General features: G+C 38.7%; 1 protein-coding gene across 2 annotated transcripts in view; it reads left to right on the top strand.

The window, feature by feature from the left end:
- IGDCC4 (immunoglobulin superfamily DCC subclass member 4) overlaps nucleotides 1-20074 on the top strand; it is a 92276-nt gene that overhangs the window by 42744 nt on the left and 29458 nt on the right. For both annotated transcript variants that reach the window (XM_072402620.1, XM_072402621.1), the window contains exons 3-12: nucleotides 5214-5355; nucleotides 6037-6170; nucleotides 7692-7826; nucleotides 9045-9200; nucleotides 10762-11172; nucleotides 11259-11423; nucleotides 12068-12205; nucleotides 15113-15283; nucleotides 16189-16419; nucleotides 17576-17683. In XM_072402620.1, the coding sequence (XP_072258721.1) occupies nucleotides 5214-5355; nucleotides 6037-6170; nucleotides 7692-7826; nucleotides 9045-9200; nucleotides 10762-11172; nucleotides 11259-11423; nucleotides 12068-12205; nucleotides 15113-15283; nucleotides 16189-16419; nucleotides 17576-17683 (1791 nt within the window). The remainder of the gene's footprint in view (nucleotides 1-5213; nucleotides 5356-6036; nucleotides 6171-7691; nucleotides 7827-9044; nucleotides 9201-10761; nucleotides 11173-11258; nucleotides 11424-12067; nucleotides 12206-15112; nucleotides 15284-16188; nucleotides 16420-17575; nucleotides 17684-20074) is intronic.

Raw genomic sequence — 20074 nt, forward strand, 5'->3', positions numbered from 1 at the left:
GAGAGGAGAAGATGTCGGCACCTGCTGCTCCCTCTGTGCTGGGCTGAAGACAGGTAGCGGGACAACACGGGATCCGAAGGAAGAAACCTTTCAACGAACAGACTGATCTGCGGGATTGAAGGTAAGTGCGATGTTATTGTTTTGCGTTAGTTTTGGATTTACTTCCACTTTAACCCTGATTAAACTCACCTGCCCCTGTTCTATTGCCGGCACTGTCATCTTCTTCCTTCTTCTCTTCCTCAGACCATCTTGACTGGTTGGCCTGAGAAGACATAACTCCTGCACAGGTGCTTGGGAGTTTACTCAGTCCCAGGAACCACAGGGGAAGCTGATATGTGCTGGCACCAACCAAGCATCTTTTGACAGATGACTGGTCAAGTCAGAATTTTTGCAGAAGGGACACAAGTTTTTAAGTGGTTCTGCTTTAACTACGCATGTACCAAAATATTTTTATCTGTAAGAATAAGATGAGCTTGTGGCACCCTGTAATGATATCTCCCTGGGATTCCAACATATCCTCAGAAAGATAGAAATCCATCATAATACTAATACTGATGTCTAAAGAATTAGTATCTTTATGATGTTGAATAAATTCAATCCTAATGCTTTATTCTCCAAAACTTTTTTTTACAAAAAAAATAAAGAATTACTACATCTACATTCATATAATGTTTTGTACCTTACAGAATGGTCCATGCAAAAAGACTATATGCTATATCAGAACCTCTAACCTAAATTTATACCTAAAATTTATGAAAAAGCCCATAAACATAATAAGTAGAAACGTATATTTATTTTTAGTCTATTTATGTTCATACATTTTTCACAATCAGTTAAAAATATTTGAATTATAAGCAAAAGTATTAAAATGTGTACATTTTCGGTAAAAGTCACACTTATGTCTTCCTCATTAAATCGCAGACGGCTCTCTCCTTTGCATGCGGGAAGCTTTTACCCTGGGTGTGCCCCTCTTTTCAAGCTTTATCAATTCAGTCCAATCGGCTGGCCAATCAGAAAATAGCCTCTTCTCCAGCCCTGGCTATTTAGCTAGCTCACACACTACACTCAGTGTTCGTGCAACATGTCTCCATTGTGCCGAGCCCATAGTTCTGTTGACCTAGTGCTTATTCAGTATTTCCTCTGTCTAGCTCCTGTGTTAACCCCTCAATGTCCAGTCTTTTAGTTCCCAGTCAACTTCCCTGTGCTGTTCCAGTGTTCCTATCTGTCTGTGGATATCCCTGAGTCTCCTGTGCCTCCTGTTGCTTTCAGTGACTCCTGTGTTCCCTGTGTCTGCAGTGGCCCCTGTGTCACTGGTGTCTGTCTCCTGGATCCCTGGTAATTCACCCCTGGCTTGTGACCTGACCTCTTTTGCTTGCTGCCTGCCTCGACCCAGGTCTTCCTCGACTATCCTTTTGCTTTGTGATTTGGTAACGTGTTTTGCCCACCTTGGTGTGCCCAAGGACCGCAACCTGGCAGTAACCAGCAGTGCAACATCCTCACCATCAGGGGCTCTGGAGAAGACCTGGTTACTGCTTAGACTCTGGTTATGCCTTGGCCCTTCCCGGGGCTCACATGACCTCCGTGCAAGCCGTAGCGCCCCCTACTGGTCCTGTCTTTCTGTTCGTGACATCATGAATGAAAACATTTACAAATAGACCTCATAGTAATGATTTATTATAAACATAATCACAAATGTCAGAAAAAAAAGAAAATAATGAAGAGTTAAGAAAATAGTTTTGTAACCATGTTCTATGAAATTCAGGGTTTTTTTTTATAAATGTTTTCACCTAAGACTTATTCAACTTTTACCCAAAATGTTACACATGTCATTACACAATACAGCACATAAACCTAAACTTGGCATGACATTGAAAATTTTTAGTTAATTTTGATGTCAAAACATTTTGGAGATTTCCACTATTGAACTAAATTGCAAATCTCCAAACAAAATATTACCAAAATTACTGGGAATGTGTGGGTTACAAATAGGAACATATCCCAAAAGAGCACAATCTAAAAGATATGTAATTTTGTACACATTATTGTTAAAATATAGACAGGAATAGCCATCTTTTAATGACAGGCATTGGTAGCTGCGTCCTTTGCTCTGCTCGCTCCTGGTGGGAAGAGCCTGGGGGCCACAACCTGGTGCTCTCCCCTTAGTAAAATAGTTAGGTGTCCACTCCGGTTACCGGCCCATCAACCTTGCGGAGAAGATCACGGGGTGCTTAGACTCGTGCCCCAGGTACTCCAGAAGGGGTTTTCGACACCTAAACATATTTTGAAGAGTAAAAAGGTTGAGAAAGGCTGTTCTAATCCTTCTCCCCTGAATTCTCTCTGTAAACAGGACATAAATGAAAGAAAACATGAGCAGAGGTCATGTCAAGGCAGGATCACACGGGGTACAAATACAGTTTTCTTGTATTCTTTTATTTAATGGAATAGATAATAGGTTTAGCCAGTTATTTTCAGCCTTGGTGAGCTCTGACTATAATATGTTTCCACAGGACACACTATGTAAATGCCATTGTGTCATTGGGAATGCATTACCATGCGCAGGGCAAATTGACGGATGCATGGATGTCAACAGCATAAAAGACAGAGATTTATGAGCCTAATGACTGCAGTCATTCAATGCTAATATCTTGACCTTTAAAACAAATAATTTGAATAGTCATTACACAAGGTAGAAGTTCTCCTTTCGATAAAACAATACCGTTTGAAAACCATTGTCATATTATGATTATGGTAAAGATATGCTTCCATGAAAACTGAAATGGAAAATTACTCTTGCCGACACAACCTAAGTGCATGTTGGCTTGTGCTCACAGCTAACCAGGCCAAAGCATTACAGAAAATTCACTTGTCTGCTAAGATAATGTTTTAGCGATACAAATTGTTCAATATGAAAAGGAGGTTTAGTCTTAACTTAAATAAGTAAACTGAGATAAAGGTAACCCTGAAACTTTTTAAGTTAATATAGCAGTGAATTTAACACACAGTGATGGAGAATCAATTACTGCCATTGAAACACATGCACCTGGAAAATTCTTTACCAGAGAATGTTTCAATGTATTATTGAATATTTTTTTTCTTTACTGTGCAAAAAGAATTAGTATACTGTGAACAGTCATGAATATGGCTTCAGTTGTCTAACCAATCTGGCAGACTTTATTGGGTTTCATTGGGTTATAATGTAATTCTGGTTATGCATTGTTGTTACATATCCCCAAATGTGGTCTTTGGGTGGAACCAAACTCCTAAAGAAACACAGTCAACAAAGCCCAAAACAAACACATTTAAAAATACATACTTACCCTTCAATTCAGCCCAGTGGCTTCCTAAATCTTTCTTAGGTCTTTAAACCTTTTTTTAACCCCAACCCACTACCAACTCATGTATTGGTAGCATCCTCCACTCTTTCATCTGCAGTGTACAGGGCATCTCATAGTGGGGAGTATTCCCCAACTGAACAAGAACATTAGCCAATGGAAATACTTCCCTGCTGGGTTAAAACCCATTGAGCCCATTTTGTTAAGGAACACAGTTTGGAGTATTTCACCCATTGGTGGTTGTCAGGAGAAGGCTTGCTCTATAATATATAACTCCCTCCAATGAATCCAAAGACCCAGGTCCTTCCACTTCCATTTTGTTATACTGAAGTGGGTTTGGAAAGGAGCCAAGTGATTATTTTAGTTCTTTAGAGTATGTTATCTTTTTTGCTACCCTTTTTTGTCCTAAAATTGTATGCTTAATTGCCAAATTGGGACATAAGCTGATCCTCTAAAAATCAATTTTAATATAAGGATGTCAGGTGCCATGCACCCTATCCTGTCCATAGGAGTAGTTTCACACAACACAAACATGCTAAAAATAACTAATGGATTCTACATCATCTGTGTGTAGGTGTGTATGACCTCCATTGTTGTGAATAATAATGATTTTCTGTATTGCTGCTTTGTCCTTTACATTCATTCCCATGGCATCTGCCCAAATTGGAGGATATTATTAAGCCATTATTGAAGTGAAAATCCATAACATTTGTTATGAAATTAAACTATGAAATTTGTCATTGTTACATACACAAATAAAACTGAAAAAAAGCTTGGTCAAAAGATCACCAAATGATAGCATCCCCACTTGACGCATTTCACACCAGTGTTGGAACAAACCAGCTGCTAGGGTTATGCCCTCTGGCAGGTGACACGGGACATCGCGGTGCGTGGAGTCTAAGGTATGCCTGGATTTCACCAGAGCACCCTGCAAGGTGTGATGGGCCGCTAACCCTATTGGTCAGCAGGCTACTTTGCTGCGGGGATATCACCAGGCCGTGGTATCCAGGCTCTCCCCACCAGGAATGAGCAGGTTCACATAGCTTTGGTGTATGAACAGACAGCTAGCAAGTACAGAACAAGCTGGGCCACAGTAGAAAGTGTACAGGAAAACAGGTGAGGTCCGGACAGACACCTTGGTCAAGATAGATCAAGATCAGAGCAGGTGGCAGAGAAGTTTAAGGAAGAAAAATATTAAATAGCAGGTAGCACGCTAAGGATCCAGCAACCTGTGCCTAGAACTGGAGAGGCTTGAGTAGGACCCCCCAGAAGGCTGGGGGTGCTGCAAGCTGCTAACAAGTGAAGCTACTTGGGCTGCAAGCATGCATAAAGTCCAGTGTGATGTCGTGCGCGCTCCTGTCTGCACATATCTGTGATTAACGGCTCAGGGGTGCACTCCGGGCAAAGAGAGGGACACATGAACAGTACGATAACAGCAGCCATGATTGGAAAGAGTACAACCTGCTTACAGTGGGATATGTGTGATTGGCTCCTTGGCAGCAGCACAGCTGAAGAAATCCATTCCAGGTCTGCTGGATCACCCAGCTTCACTGATGAAAGTGTATCCTCTCAAGCTTGGGAGAGCTTTCATAAATCGGGCCCTATGTCTGAAGAACTTGGACAGGCCCCAGTCATGGGGAATATGTTGAGGTCTATTACTAGTTTTGCCCCATGTGAACCAAACTTTAAAATACTTGATTCATAAAAAATACTTACCTTCTTATAAAAAGGATCACTGATTGCTGACAGCGTTGTGCATGTTACCTTAAAACATTTCTATAAAATATAAAAGCTGGCATACATTTTACATTAACACTGCTCAGTGATTCTTTGCCTGTCATATCTTCTGAACATAACAGTAACTTTATATTTTTTCCCAAGAACTGGCACCTTTTTACATGCACCCTGATCCTCAGATTGTACATCAGGGCGGCCTGGCACAATTTGAATGTGGCATCAGTGGAACACCGCCAGCTCAGATCACATGGCAGAAGGACCAGACTCAACTCCCTGCAAGTAAGAGGTATGTAATATAGTTTATTAGTAAAAACTGCACAACACGTATGTGGAACTGGATGCAGACATGGTAGCTATATAAGTAATGAAAAAAAAATATTTATTTTATACAACATCTGGGTAAAGCTACTGAAAACCGAGAGAAATTTTAGCATGTTTCACACCATTCTTATGATAAAATACTGTAGAGATTGCATTGTTAACCACATCAGCATAGAACATGGTAGAGAGCCTAGTTAGCAACTAGCTTCATGTGGACTCAAAGGCCCTGATTTATTATAGCTCTCCAAGGCTGGAGAGAATACACTTTGATCAGTGAAGCTGGGTGATCCAGCAAACCTGGAATGGATCTGGTCCAGGATTTTAAACATTTGCTAGCAAATAATAAATGATTTTAGGAAATCTATTCCAGGTTTTCTGGATTTACCCAGCTTCACTTAAGAAAATGTATTCTCTCCAGCCTTGGAAAGCTTTAGTAAATCAGGGCCAAAACTTCTTAGATGGGACCGTGACCTTTATTTTCTGTTTAGGATAATCAGCGTGTAGCAGATCATCAAAACATTCACACAGGTTTCTATGGAGCTCTGACATTTTCCTTACTGATGGAGTTATATCTTATAGTATAAACATGTTATTATGTTTTGTAAAGGACACTTTTCCATTTACTATACGGAATATTCCATTGCAGGTTTGTCAGGCTACCCTCTGGGGTTTTGCTGATCTCTAGGGTGCAGCCGGAGGATGCAGGGCTATACCGCTGTGTAGCATCCAATGTGGTGAATACCAGATACAGCAATGAAGCTCAGCTCTCTGTAGAGAAAGGTAAGTCTGACTAATTATTTGTTACCATTTATAGGCTCATTATACTTTGAGTACTATCCTGAACTATAAACAAAGGTAGCACATTGAGTTTCAGATTGTGAATACCTCTATGGGCCAGGGTGAAACTGTTCTCGTGTTTTATCACCTATATCAATTATGCACATTTTTATGCTCATGCTAATTGAGCATATCAGTAATTATATAATCCAGAACTAAAGTATTTACACACACGGGTTTAGGGCCGTTTTGGACCCATGTATGACCTTCTGCTGCAGGCTCAACTGATTTTGTTCAGGTGTCTGCACATAGCTGTGGATTGCGGCGTGGTTCCAAAATGTGACAGGTTGCTTTCGGCTGTGTGGTTTTATTTTTTCCTATAATAAATGAAAAAAAAATATACATTTTCTCATTCTTTAATGGGCATATAAATTGTCTTCATCTTCATGTTACCCTGCTGCCTGTCTACAATGTATTGATCACCTCTAGCTATTCGATTGTCACCTGTTCTGAGCTTTACCTGCCTTACTGCCTAAGGACTCACAGTCTTGGGCTAATATTCACAATTTAAAAACTCCGTTCAGCTTCTGTTGACTTGAACCACCACTTTAGAACTAGAGGATCAGCATATTTGTTCTTATTCTTATCGTTTTACAGAAGCAGAAGATGCACTGGTGGTTAGGAAAGATCAGTACGCCTTAATCTATTACTTTTCTCTTCTGAAACCTCCTTCATGAGATGGTGGCCAATCCCAACCTAAAGTTTTGCCTGATATACCTGCACATTACTGCATATTTTATTTAGTATAGAGGGTCTATTCTGCTTTGACATGACTGTAATCTATTACTAGTGACCGGGTTCTAAATAAAAATAATTCAATCAACAAGTCTAAAAAGCTGCAATGTTTTGCATTTTTAAATGGGGTGTTTTAAATGCATTAACTGGATCCCAAATGTAGTTTAAAGCTTCCAGAACAATGTATAACTTATATATAGGCTTTGCAAATGCTTTTATAAAGCTTGATGTACACATTGTTCTTATATGTTTCAGGTGGAGACTATGGGCTTGATTTATGAAAGCTCTCCAAGGCTGGAGAGAATACACTTTCAGAAGTGAAGCTGGGTGATCCAGAAAACATGGAATGGATTTTTAAAAATCATTTGCTATTTGCTAGCGAACGTTTTGAATCCTGTACCAGATCCATCACAGGTTTCCTAGATCACCCAGCTTCACTGAAGAAAGTGTATCCTCTCCAGCCTTGGAGAGCTTTGATAAATCCGGGCCAATAACTGCCAATGCTCAGATATGTTCCACCATGCTCACCATCAAGAAGCACATGTATTTTTCCTATGTGGCAGAAATCTGCATTATTACTCTATAAACCTATTTCATATTTATGCTGAAAATCTTGCGTTATGATAAATCATTGGAAAAAAGACATTTTGTTTCTTACAAAGTCAGGATGTGTTTCTTTATAGCTTGACATTTGCTGTGTTTTGTCATAATCTTTAAATACACTTACAGATCTGAAACCTTTCCATGATGAGTTGACAATAACTAGAAGTCCACAAAATCTTACCATGGTGGCGGGTCAGAGTGCCGTAATGGAGTGTTCAGCAGAGGGAAAGGAGATGCCAGTGTTCTCTTGGTTTCGTCAAGGTAAGCGTTGGATTTCGGATAGCATAAATAATTGTTGGAATGTACAAAGAGAGTTGTTAGGTTGATATTTGGATTTTTTAAAGTAAGCCCAAGATTGCAGACTTGCAAGTTTTCACTGTTCTTATACTGTACAAGTAGGGATGTTAGGTGGGATTTGGCCAAATGTCTGGTATTAAATCAAGGTACGCTTTAGATTTTGTGCAGTAGGTATTGTTGTGAGAATGTGCGGCGGCGTTTAAAGTCGAGGTTTGCATGCAGTTCCCAGGGCTGGCACCTTTCTAGCAGCTTGCTTGCCTGCACTGCTGCACTGGTTCTTCTTTACTCAGCATTGCACATTTTACAGCGGAAACACAGATTGCTGCCCCAATATATCCCATATAGGCTGCAATGGGTCGCAGATGAGATTCTACATGAATCTACATCAAGGAGGTGCATGAGGAAGTGTTAACCTTATCACAACCTCATTTCGAGTCTGAACATAGCCGATAAATAGGGGTGTTAGTCTGAACTTTATTGCTACCAATATTGTTTGCTGTATACAGATAGTCCCTGAGTTAAGGACATTCGACATACGGACATCTCCTAGATACAAACGGGGCTTCCCTGCTTTCTCCTGTGCAGGACGGACGCTTGGGGCAGTTGGACGGTTGGGGCAGTTTGCATGACTTGCAGAAGAAATCTTATGCTAAACAAGGCTGAGGTTGTAGGTGATCTTAGGGGGGTGAGCTCTTTCTGCAGCCTCTTTAATGACCAAGACAAACTCTGCAGTTGCTTCTTTTTGCAAATCAAAGCACAGCTTGCTCCAGAAGTTAATGAATGTCTAGGCCCATAAAGATTTTTTTTTGTTTGTGATTCGCTCACAGTGAGGATTTTATACAGTTACTGACACCACACTGCCACATATTATCTTGAGACAAACATCTGTCCTAATTGCATTTATTAAAATAATGTACCTGTTCCAACTTACATACAAATTCAACTTAAGAACAAAGCTACAGTCCCTATCTCGTATGTAACCCGGGACTACCTGTATTAAGATCTGTCTTCTGAGAAATAGACAGTACCCTCATTTGGGATTCTGATCTGATAACCTGTGAAAAGGTTTCTTTTAAGGTTTTTTACCTTTACAATTTACTCTACAGTTATAGACTACACAACACATGGGATTAAGATATGTATCTGCATTGGTGGCTGATCTAACCTATGTCCTTTCTTCAGATGGCAATCCACTCTCCTCTGATATTGTCCTACTGGGAGAAAGTAACCTTCTAATCAAGCACATTCAGTCCCATCATGCTGGAGTTTATGTGTGCCGAGCCAGCAGTGCGCACAGTCAGCATTTTGTCACCGCTTCAGCCCAGCTACAAGTTCTAGGTGAGAGAAAATGGGAAAGCAGCACTTCACCTGAATGCAAATCGTATTGCTGCCTCGTGAATGTTTAAAGCAACTGCAGATTTTCATTCTGTCTTGTACATTTTTGTATCCAACACATACCTAATTAAAGGATTGCTCCTTTTTCCGCACAATTTAGCAATTTTCTGGAAATAGTTATTTTTGTAGATTTTTGACATCCTCTGTTTGAAAAATGTCATTATCTGTTCTACCTTAAAGGATCTGTACAAATACATATTGTTTTTATGGGTCTTAAAAAGCAAAAATGTTTAACCCCTTTCCTTCTGCAATCACTCATGGCAATGAGCATATGTAATAAATTTCTGTACTTTAGGAGCTCACAGCTGACATTGTGCGTGGCTTCTATCCATGAGCATGGGGTGTCATTAACAACTCTGATACTACTAATAATTGGAAATTACAAGAATAGTTCCTGATGCGTGAAAATTTGTTACCAAAGTGCAGTCACTGGGCCTGATTTATGAAAGCTCTCCATGGCTGGAGAGGATACACTTTCATCAGTGAAGCTTGGTGGTCCAGTAAACCTGGAATGGATCTGGTCCAGGATTCAAAACATTTGCTAGCAAGTAGCAAATGACTTTGAAGAAATCCATTCCTGGTTTGCTGGTTCACCCAGCTTCACTGATGAAAGTGTATTCTCTCCAGCTTTGGAGAGCTTTAATAAATTAGGGCCACTGTGTCTTTGTTTACATTTGCAGTATTCAAAAATGGCGGATCTGATGTGTAAAGCTCTGTATAAGCTCTGCTCGATTATATTTACTGGAAATTAAAAATGACATCAACATTAAAATAACCATGCCCTGTACAGATAGCTTTACTCTGCTTAATATAGAGGAGTTAGCAGCGGAAGTGTCCCACTCCAACCTTCCCAACGGTTAGCGGATAGTTATTATTATTATTATTACACAATATTTATATAGCACCAACATATTATGCAGTGCTGTACAAAGTCCATAGTCATGTCACTATCTGTCCCTCAAAGGAGCTCACAACCTAATGTCCCTACCGCAGTCATATGTCAATAATAGTCTAAGGTCAATTTGGGGGGAAGCCAATTAACCTAACTGCATGTTATTTAGCATTTTGGCACCAGAGTTCACTAAACATTGTTGATGTCGGTTCAAAGCATTCACTAAATGCAGAAAACTTCTTTGACAATTATGAGTTTCATATGCAGGTTTGAACAAAGTGTTACTAAAGTAAATTATTAATAATAATCTTGGGACGGGGTCTCTTAAAACTTTGTACTGTGGTTTGTTGAAGGGTCTTGTGCCAGCTAAGCAGGAATGGTTCTCTTACCACTACTGCCAGGGGTTGCTAATTCCTATAGGAAAACTAAAATGATCCAAGGACATGAAAATAATTTAATGAAAATATTTGATGTTTCTGATTGGTAACATTCCACACACATCATGGTTTTTATTATTCTCATAATCTAATACTGTTTAAATTTCAAGCTATTTTTACTTGGGGCAGAGTTTATTTAATTATAAAGCTTTATCTCATGTTTGTTCTGTTTTAGTGCCCCCTTTTATTACACAACTGCCAGAGATCATTACACGGGCACGGGCTGGCACTGCTCGGTTTATATGCAGCGCTACAGGAGATCCGGAGCCTACAATCACATGGCTAAAAAATGGACAGCTGCTTTCTTCAAATGGGAGAGTGAGGATTCAGCCAAGTGGAAGTCTGGTGATCACACATATTGATCTGGAGGATGCGGGGTATTATCAATGTGTGGCTACGAATATACTGGGCAGCATTTGTGCCACGACCAGGCTCCATGTGACAGTTCTAGAAGGTCTGCCTGGTCCACCACAAGACCTAAGAGCCCTGGTTGTCACCAGCAAGACAGTCACTGTGACTTGGGAGAGACCGCAGAACAACTGGGAAAGGGTCATTGGTTTCTCTTTGCATTACACCAAGACTGGTGGTATGTAAATATTCAATATTGAATTACTGCATACATACAGTAGGGTTGCCGGTGCCTCTAACCTTTTTTTTTGTTATGTCTTACAGGTTCTGAAAATATGGAGTATCAGTTTGCAGTAAATAATGACACCACAGAGCTGAATGTAAAATACCTGGAACCTGGGACCAATTATACCTTTTATGTAGTAGCTTATTCCCAGCAAGGAGCCAGCCGTGCCTCGGAACCCTTAGTGGTTCAGACATGGGATGACGGTAATCAAACTTCTTCTGTGCTGTCTGCTCCTAGCTACATTTTTGGGGACACAGTTTTATTAGACACCTCTATTTTATTTCATTTTTTCCATTGCTACCATATATAAGAAATTAAAGAAAAGATGAGGGTCTTGCTGCTGCCTCCTCCGGGTTATAGGTGTTGGGGAACCATACAGATACTTAATGATCACCCAACACCTATTAGCCAGCAGCAAGACCCTCATCCTTTTTTTACTTTCTTATGAATGGTAGCAATAGAAATTTCAATGGAAAAAATTCAGTGTTTTGATGCATGGTCCATTTTCAGGAGGAAAGAAAACTGTGATACAGAAGGTAGAAAAAATATCAGTGAGCAAATGGTGCTGGTGACACCAGTTGCAAGTTTAGGTATGGAAAACATGGGGATGATTTAATAAAGCTCTCTAAGGCTGTAGAGTATACATTTCCATCAGTAAAGCTGAGTGATCCAGCAAACCTGGAAAGGATCTGGTCTAGGATTCTAAACATTTGTTGGCAAATAGCAAAGGACTTTGAAGATGTCCATTCCAGGTTTGCATTGAGTATTTGTATTGTGTGGTCACATGTGTCCAATGACAATTTAATTTACCTCTATGCAATTTATTGATCGTCTTTCTCTTTATTAGTACCAGCAGCTGCCCCCATGTTGTCACTGAACAGTGAGACCGCTGAGGATATCCATATTAAATGGCTTCCTCTTCAGCCTGATCTAACCAATGGCCACATCATAAAGTACCGCATTGAATACACCTCGCAGAAAGATGGTAAGAAGTTGCCACTCCATGCCAGTTTTATATATTTTTTTTTTTTACAAAAGCCTAAATCATAGTTTAAAGAAGCATGAATCAGACTTTTGAGTTATTGGAGAAAATAAATAAAATATTGTAGACAATGCAATAGGTGCGTATTGAATACATTCACGAGTTCAGCCTTTTTATGTTTGTTTCTCATATAAACAATGTCAATATGTTGTTAGATCAGCTGAGAGCTCTTAAATAGCAGAATGGGCTCCCCGCTGCTTCCCTCTACTGTGCTATTCACAAAGCACAGTTCAAGGATGATGTGTGTGCTGTTCTTTGTGAATGAGACACAGAGGAGGCACAACAGCGGAACTGATGACGATCTTACACACTGTTATGATGCAGCGGGGAGATAAAAGAATTGTTCCATGCTCTATATATCAATAGCTGTAAACATAGCTTAGAGTAATCTTTATGTATGTTGACATTGTTTATGTGTGAAATAAAGATGGGAAAGAAAATTAAAAAGGAGTGCAGTGCCGTAGGGCTTTATTCTTCCAATTTTGTCAATTCATTACACAGCTCAACAAAAAAAAAATTTAACTTGCCAAGGATTTTTCAATATATTTAGTGTATTTCAGGCCTGCTGAATCCAGAAATTATATTAGTTACATTGAATTGGCTCTAGTTCTTGTGATACAGGAATCGGAATAGACAAATAAATGGTAACACACCATATTATTATCAATCTTTATTTACACCGATGTTTTGTGTTTTATATATTAAATGTAGCATTGTTTTCATAAAACTTTCATTTGGCTTCTTTTTATTCATGCATTTTCTTTTTTTTTACAAAAATATGAGTTCTTCAAGAAGAAGTTGTTTAAATGGCCCTAATGTATTTTGCTACATTTGTGGTGAATATTCTCAGCAAAAACAGAGAGGAAACATTACAGAATTTGTGAAACAAGCATATCTTGCATATTTTGGTATTAAACTGGGGGACCAAGATAAGTATTGGGCTCCCCATATGGTATGCAAAACGTGTGTGGAGTGTCTATGTCAGTGGAAAAATGGAAAAGTGAAAAGTTTGGTGTATCTATGGTATTGCGAGAGCCCAAAAATCATCATAATGATTGTTACTTTTGTGCTGTGAATGTAAAAGGTTTCAATCGTTACAAGAAAAACAAGTGGGAGTACCCCGATTTGGAATCAGCAAGAGGACTTGTGCCGTGTGGTGATGATGTTCCCATACCAGTGTTCAGTACACTCCCTGATATTCCTGTATCCGACATTGAGGATTTACAGGGTTTAGAGTGTAATCCAGGAGTTAGCAGTGGAAGTGAATATGAAGCAAGTGTTTCCTCAAACCAGCAGTTCTCCCAAGAAGAGCTCAATGATTTAATATGTGACCTGTCTGTCAAAACAAGCATCTGAACTTTTAGTATCCAGGCTAAAAAGAAAAGGACTGTCTGGAACCGGAAGTTAAAATAACAGTTTAAAGGACAAGAGAGGTGACACTCCTACCATATTTCAGTGGAGATCGAGACTTTGTGTACTGTTGTAACATCCCTGGACTACTAGCCCATATGGGAGTACCAGAATACAGAGCAGAAGATTGGCAGCTTTTCATAGACAGTTCCACTCGAAGTTTGAAATCTGTTTTACTGCATAATGTCTGCAAAAGCTTTGCTATCATGAGCACCAATGGCCCATATGTGTTATTTAAAAATAGCAAACTTCCTACTTGGACAGCAAAGTGAATACACAAAGTACCCATGTTTCATGTGGGATAGGAGAGCAAAGCAGAATCACTGGAAAAAAGTGACATGGCCTCCAAGGGAAAACATGAAAATAGGTGCAGCAATCATCAATAACAAGCCATTGGTTGACAAAGAAAAAATCATTCTTCCTCCACTACACATAAAGTTGGGATTAATGAAGCAATTTGTTAGAGCTCTGAATAAGGACGGTGATTGCTTGAAATACATTTGTAGATTCTTCCCTGGATTGAGTACTGAAAATTTAAAAGCAGGGATCTTTGATGGGCCCCAGATTTGGAAACTGATAAATGATTCAAATTTCACAAGTTACATGACTGATACTGAAGCTTCTGCCTGGCACAGCTATGTCATGGTGGTCAAGAACTTTTTGGGTAACCATAAAGCACAAAATAATGAAGAACTGGTACAAAACTTGCTCCTAAACTTTAAAAATTTGGGTGCTACTATAAGCATAAAGGTACTCTATCTCCATAGCCGTTTGCAAATATGTCCAGAAACCCTTGGTGATTTCAGTGAGGAACAAGGAGAGAGGTTCCATCAAGATATAAAGGTGATGGAAGAAAGGTATCAGGGCAGATGGGATAGACACATGATGGCAGACTACAGCTGGAGCCTTCAACGTGATTGTCCTGATCATCAGCAGAAAAGGAAATCATACAAACAGAGTGTTTCAATGACTTCTTTGTAAATAATTCTGTAAATATACTGAATATAGAATACATTGACATTATTTCAAAAATTTGATTTTGTATACGTAGGCATATCTAGTTTAATTTTGCCTAATTTTCATGTTTCATTAGGTTAATAATGAGGTCATTATTTCAAAAACTAGAGCCAGTCCAGCAAAACCAATACAATATTTGGAATCTGTGCATCAAACATAACCTAAAATGACTTTAATCTGTTTGGCAAGAAAATGTTTGTTGACCAGTGTTATTGGTTGTTGAACGTAAACTTGCATTTAAAACAGGTGGGATCTATCATAATATTCCAAACAAATAATTACAAAAAGAAAAACTTTGGAAAGGGGTTAATATGAAGTACTACACTTCCGTGCATGTTGCATTATATTGTTGCTTAAACACAATTTGCTGATTTCATCTAATGCTCACTTTATACATTTCTGTCTTTGTCATGTATCCCCCAGGTGTAGTCTCCACGATCGAAGTTGAAGGGAATGAGACTGGGCTTACACTTTCTTCTCTGCAGCCCGGTACTGTATATAAAGTGAGGATTTCAGCCAGCACATCCGCAGGATATGGTGCACCCTCTAACTGGGTCCTGCAGCGCACCCCAGACAGAGTCAACCAGACACAAGGTGTGTAATTGCTTGGGGATCTCAAACACTTTATATGTAGCTCAGTCTAAAATTGCCATGTCAGGACTACATGCCTAGAACTTCCTAAAAATTTACGTAGCTGAATGTGTTCTTCTAAAGGTTTCTATTTTGCTCTTAGCTTAGTGAATTTAAACAAGTTATTTGCCTTAAAAAGTAAAAAAAAGATAAGCTTGAGAAATTTAGAGGACAATCATAGCTTTATTGAGCTAATTAACCTCCTGCACATAGAGAAAATCATCATTCACTATAGTGTTTGCATTTACCACAAAACAGCCATCAGTGGTGTTGAAGATGGGCCGGCAATTCAATGCATATAATTACATTCTAGTCTTGCTTGTGCCAGTGTTTGGTGTAATCACGGTCTTTATATTCTGGAGCTGTCATATTTAATTATGGAATGGCTACTTTTTGGATTAATCTTGCTGCTTCTGAGGTCTCCAGACTGAAAGCACAGAGATTTGTAAAGTCAGGGTTGGGGGGTGATTTGCTAATGTCACACAAGTTACCTGACCACCAGACCCGAACGTCTTTAGTAGTCCTATACAAGGATATGCCATATTGCTTTCACAAACATGCAGTGGTCATGGTCACCCAGAACATAACAATGGTAAACGTTTTATAGATTTGATTTGTTTTGCAAATGGAGCAATCTGATGATACTTACATTATTGCATGGTCTAATTTAACCCCCCATATGGTCGATCAGTTCATTTCCAGCATTTCAAAGAACAGCACATCTACATCTGTCACTAATAATTTTTTTGAGTTATTCACTGAGCTTTCATTCCTGATTCCATTGTTTTTTCACCTGCCATTGGTGATTATCATTCTGTTCTTTTTTCTCTCTTGGACTCACTAATAAATCCGTTCTTTTCTCTGTACAGTGGAGCAGGCACAAGTACAACTGAAAGTCATTGCCCACACAGATGCGTTATTTGTTAGCTGGCAGCTGCCCCGCACCGACCTTCTGATCACCGGTTACAGGCTCTATTACCGCATGGTGTGCCCTGTCCTGGATCCTGCTGCATCCTGTCCATGGCAGGGGAAGAATGAATGGGACCGTGGACCTATTAAACTGAAGAAAAAGAGGAAACAATATGAAATTACTGACCTCAGTGAGTTATCCAGGCACCGATATACATAGCAAGGCGTATTATCGTAGAATATTATTGCCTAAGTTAATTTTTATCTTTAAATTTATTGAGTTTTATGATATGGATTTATTTGCTTGTGGTTTTAATACCTGATACCTATAGTAAGGTATTCCAAAGTCTTGCAATTCTTCTATTACAGGACATTAGCTAAATGTAGACAGCTGCCCAATGTTAGGTTCCTGAGTGCCAGCTAGCCAGGTAAATACAGGATTATTCATTCTGATTCCCCAACCTCAGCTGGAAGAGGAATGGGATCAAAGCAGGGGATTGGTTTTAATGGATGCAGGGACTGCTTGAATATGGAGTCCTGGGGTCCTTCACTACTGTATTACATATAATATCTATGTGAAAACTGATGCTTAGGTTGGAACGAATGAGCCTGGGTGCACCTGGCCAACATTTATGAACCTTTATTTGCTGCCTGACAATAAGAATGCAAAGTATTCTAAGAATGAAAGTATTACTAAACCAAATTACATTTTTACCATAATAGAAATTCTTTTTGCCATTTTTCTTTTCCAGGCATGACCATAGTAAATAAAGAATATGGTATATATTCAGATCCACTATACATGGTCCTATTATCAGTTAGGCAAGATTGAACACGGCTGCTGTAGTAATAGGAATATAACCATTCAGTTCATTTTAATGATGTATATAATGCCAGTGGTCGATTTCACATGTTTGCGCACACCCTTGGTGACTACTATAAGGTAAAAGGTTGATCAGGATCATGCATTTTGCAGCTATTTGGACAAATATCATGCATGTGTGAACAATATCAGTATGTTGAAACACACTTTGTCCATTGACGATTCACGGAAAACCTTTTATTTCAATTGATCCTCTGTATTTACAATTTACTTCCATCGTTTTTTTCTGTAGTACCGGTGATTGTTTTAATATTAATAATCTTTCACCTAAGGTTAAACAAGCATACCACAAATTAATTTCATAGAAGTGAAAGAAAGCTATGAGTAGCCTAATGTACATTAGATTGTGAGCCCCTCTTGGGTACAGTTAGTGACATTTTGCTGCTATATAAATACATGTCATTATTAGTAATAATATTAATAATTATAATAATAATAATCTTATTCTGCCTTCTCTTGTACAGTTCCTGGACAGCTCTACCAAGTGCGATTGGTTACTTACTATAAGAAACAGGAAATGCAGACAGTCATGTGGGAAGGAAGAACCAGACAGATTCCAACTGCTCCACCAGGTAAGAAGCCCACATGCCCACCCTACTAAACAAATTACAAACTTTATGATATCTGAAAAAAAGATTTGTCTTTGGTTCTAACAACAAACCTCTTTATTCCATTTTGGCATTGCGTTAAAAATAAGACAAATTGAGACTGATTTCTGTGGGAAAAAAATGGGAAATGTTATGGGAAATGTTTTTTTTTGTTACAGTCACAGACAGGATAAAATCTATGACTAGTCACCAAGTGGCTCAACAGCAAGGGCATAGCTTTAGGAACCTGTGTCTGATAAAAGATATGATCCATGGCCTGTGATGTTTGATTGTAGTATCAATTCTCCAGACTTATTCTGCCCAGTCATTTGCAGTTAACATGAACTTTTCAATACTTCCTCTTCCCAGACCCCCCAGCCCTTAGGCTATGTACACACGTGCAATAATTGACTAACGACTGCACGATGCATGAATGAGTGCTGTACATACGGCACCGTTCTGCTGTGCTCTCTCCCCCTTCACTTCCATTACGATCGTTCGTCATCCATTATCCGTGGATCTGCCAAGATGGTCGTTCGGACGATAGCGGACAATCGCTGTACACACACAAGATTCTAATATCAGCCCTGAGCCGATTATAGGATGAGAACCATTGCACGTGTGTACCTAGCCTTATAAACTCTTCTCTACACCTAACCCTAATACATTTTTACAAACCCCTTAGATATACACAGTATCCATCCTCCTAAAAAAGCAATTTAGCCACAGAGTTGTTCAAGGACATAGCAATTAAGGGGTGTTTAGATATTGCTAGTAGGCCATATGGTTCTTAGCTCCCTAAAGTGTTTCTTGTAGATGTTTTCCCATTAAAAAGTGGGCAGAAATTTCCCTATATAATAAAATTATTAATACATTCTTTGCAATGTCAGCCTGTATACTTCATGGATCACTTTCCTGACATGATTTTCATCCAATGCAGTTCTTGGTACAAAGTTCACTTTCTCAAGTCTCTTTCTCAAGTCAAAAATTACAAAAGTCAAATACATTAAAAAGAAAACAAATATTCATAATGTATAGTAAATAACTGGTTTCTTTATTATCAATGGCATAAAAGAAGTCTCATGCAAATACTACAAATACAGACCTGATAATATGAATCTGTGGAACTACTACCCAAGAAAAAGATTTTTTACTAACTGTACTAAACATACATAAGTAGAATGCCTTTTTGAAACTAGAGTGTCGTTTGGAAGCAGACACCTATCACACTTACAACTCCCCACTTCCATTCCTGTAGAAGAGGCATAGAGAAATTAAAGTAATACTAAATTATGGCTTAAAGGAGAGAAGGAAAGGTCTAATTAGCTATTTTACGAGGAGCAGGTCTCACTTACAGGTGGACATAGATGTCCCTAATAATATTATTATTAATATTAAACAGGATTTTTATAGCGCCAACATGATACGCAGCGCTGTACAATTAATAGGGGTTGCAAATGAGAGACTGATACAGACAGTGACACATGAGGAGGAGAGGAAACCCGCATATATGTCAAATTTATTCCCTGACAAGGGAAGGACACTTTTTTGATGCACCCTGCCTCATGGATCATGGGTGTAAGGATGAAAATCAGATTATGATACATTTTGTATATCCAAGTGTATTGTATCTGATTTCCCATGTGACTGGCCTAATACCCTTCCCAAAATTAAAATTATATTCATTATTAATAAATACTTTGAGTCTTATGTCATAAATACTGTATGCCATTAATATATTATACTATTTGAATCCCACTGAGCTTGGGACCTCAGATTAAGACTAGCAATTGCTGCATATTGTTTAATGTCAGTTTATAAAGTATATTCTGTTGGCTAAATCAGTTGTAGAAAAGAGTTTAATTTTGCCTTAGCATTTTTTTGCATATAAAACATGTATTTTGTGGGATGCCACAAAAGGCACTTGCAATAGTTTAATGCTTCTCCAGTTTTGTAACAACAGACACTGTAAGTCAAAAGAAAATATGGGGAGATGTTCTGATTCTTTTTTTTTTTTTTTTTTAAATATTCATACCCTGAACTTTGTTTTAAGTTAAGAATCTTGGCATGAGAACTCATAATCTGTTTGTGCCATCTTGATGTAATATTTGTGCCATGTGTTCGAACTTTCATGGAATTTGTGTAATGTATGTATGTAACTACATATAGGTTAATACAAAAAATACCTATAAAGAGAAACTAATCACTTGCAAATGTCACATGCTTTATAACTTTTTTGTACCAGCTAAGTAGAATTCCCTGATACTGGTTCACATTTACCTTGTAATATATTCCCACAATAAACAATTTAGGAGCATTCTCTGATCAACTGTTTTGATGAATTCTTTGATATTTCTGGTGCCGAAACCCGGTGTT

The sequence above is a fragment of the Pyxicephalus adspersus genome, chromosome 2 (genome assembly GCF_032062135.1).
Source record: "Pyxicephalus adspersus chromosome 2, UCB_Pads_2.0, whole genome shotgun sequence".
In the NCBI taxonomy this organism is placed as follows: domain Eukaryota; kingdom Metazoa; phylum Chordata; class Amphibia; order Anura; family Pyxicephalidae; genus Pyxicephalus; species Pyxicephalus adspersus.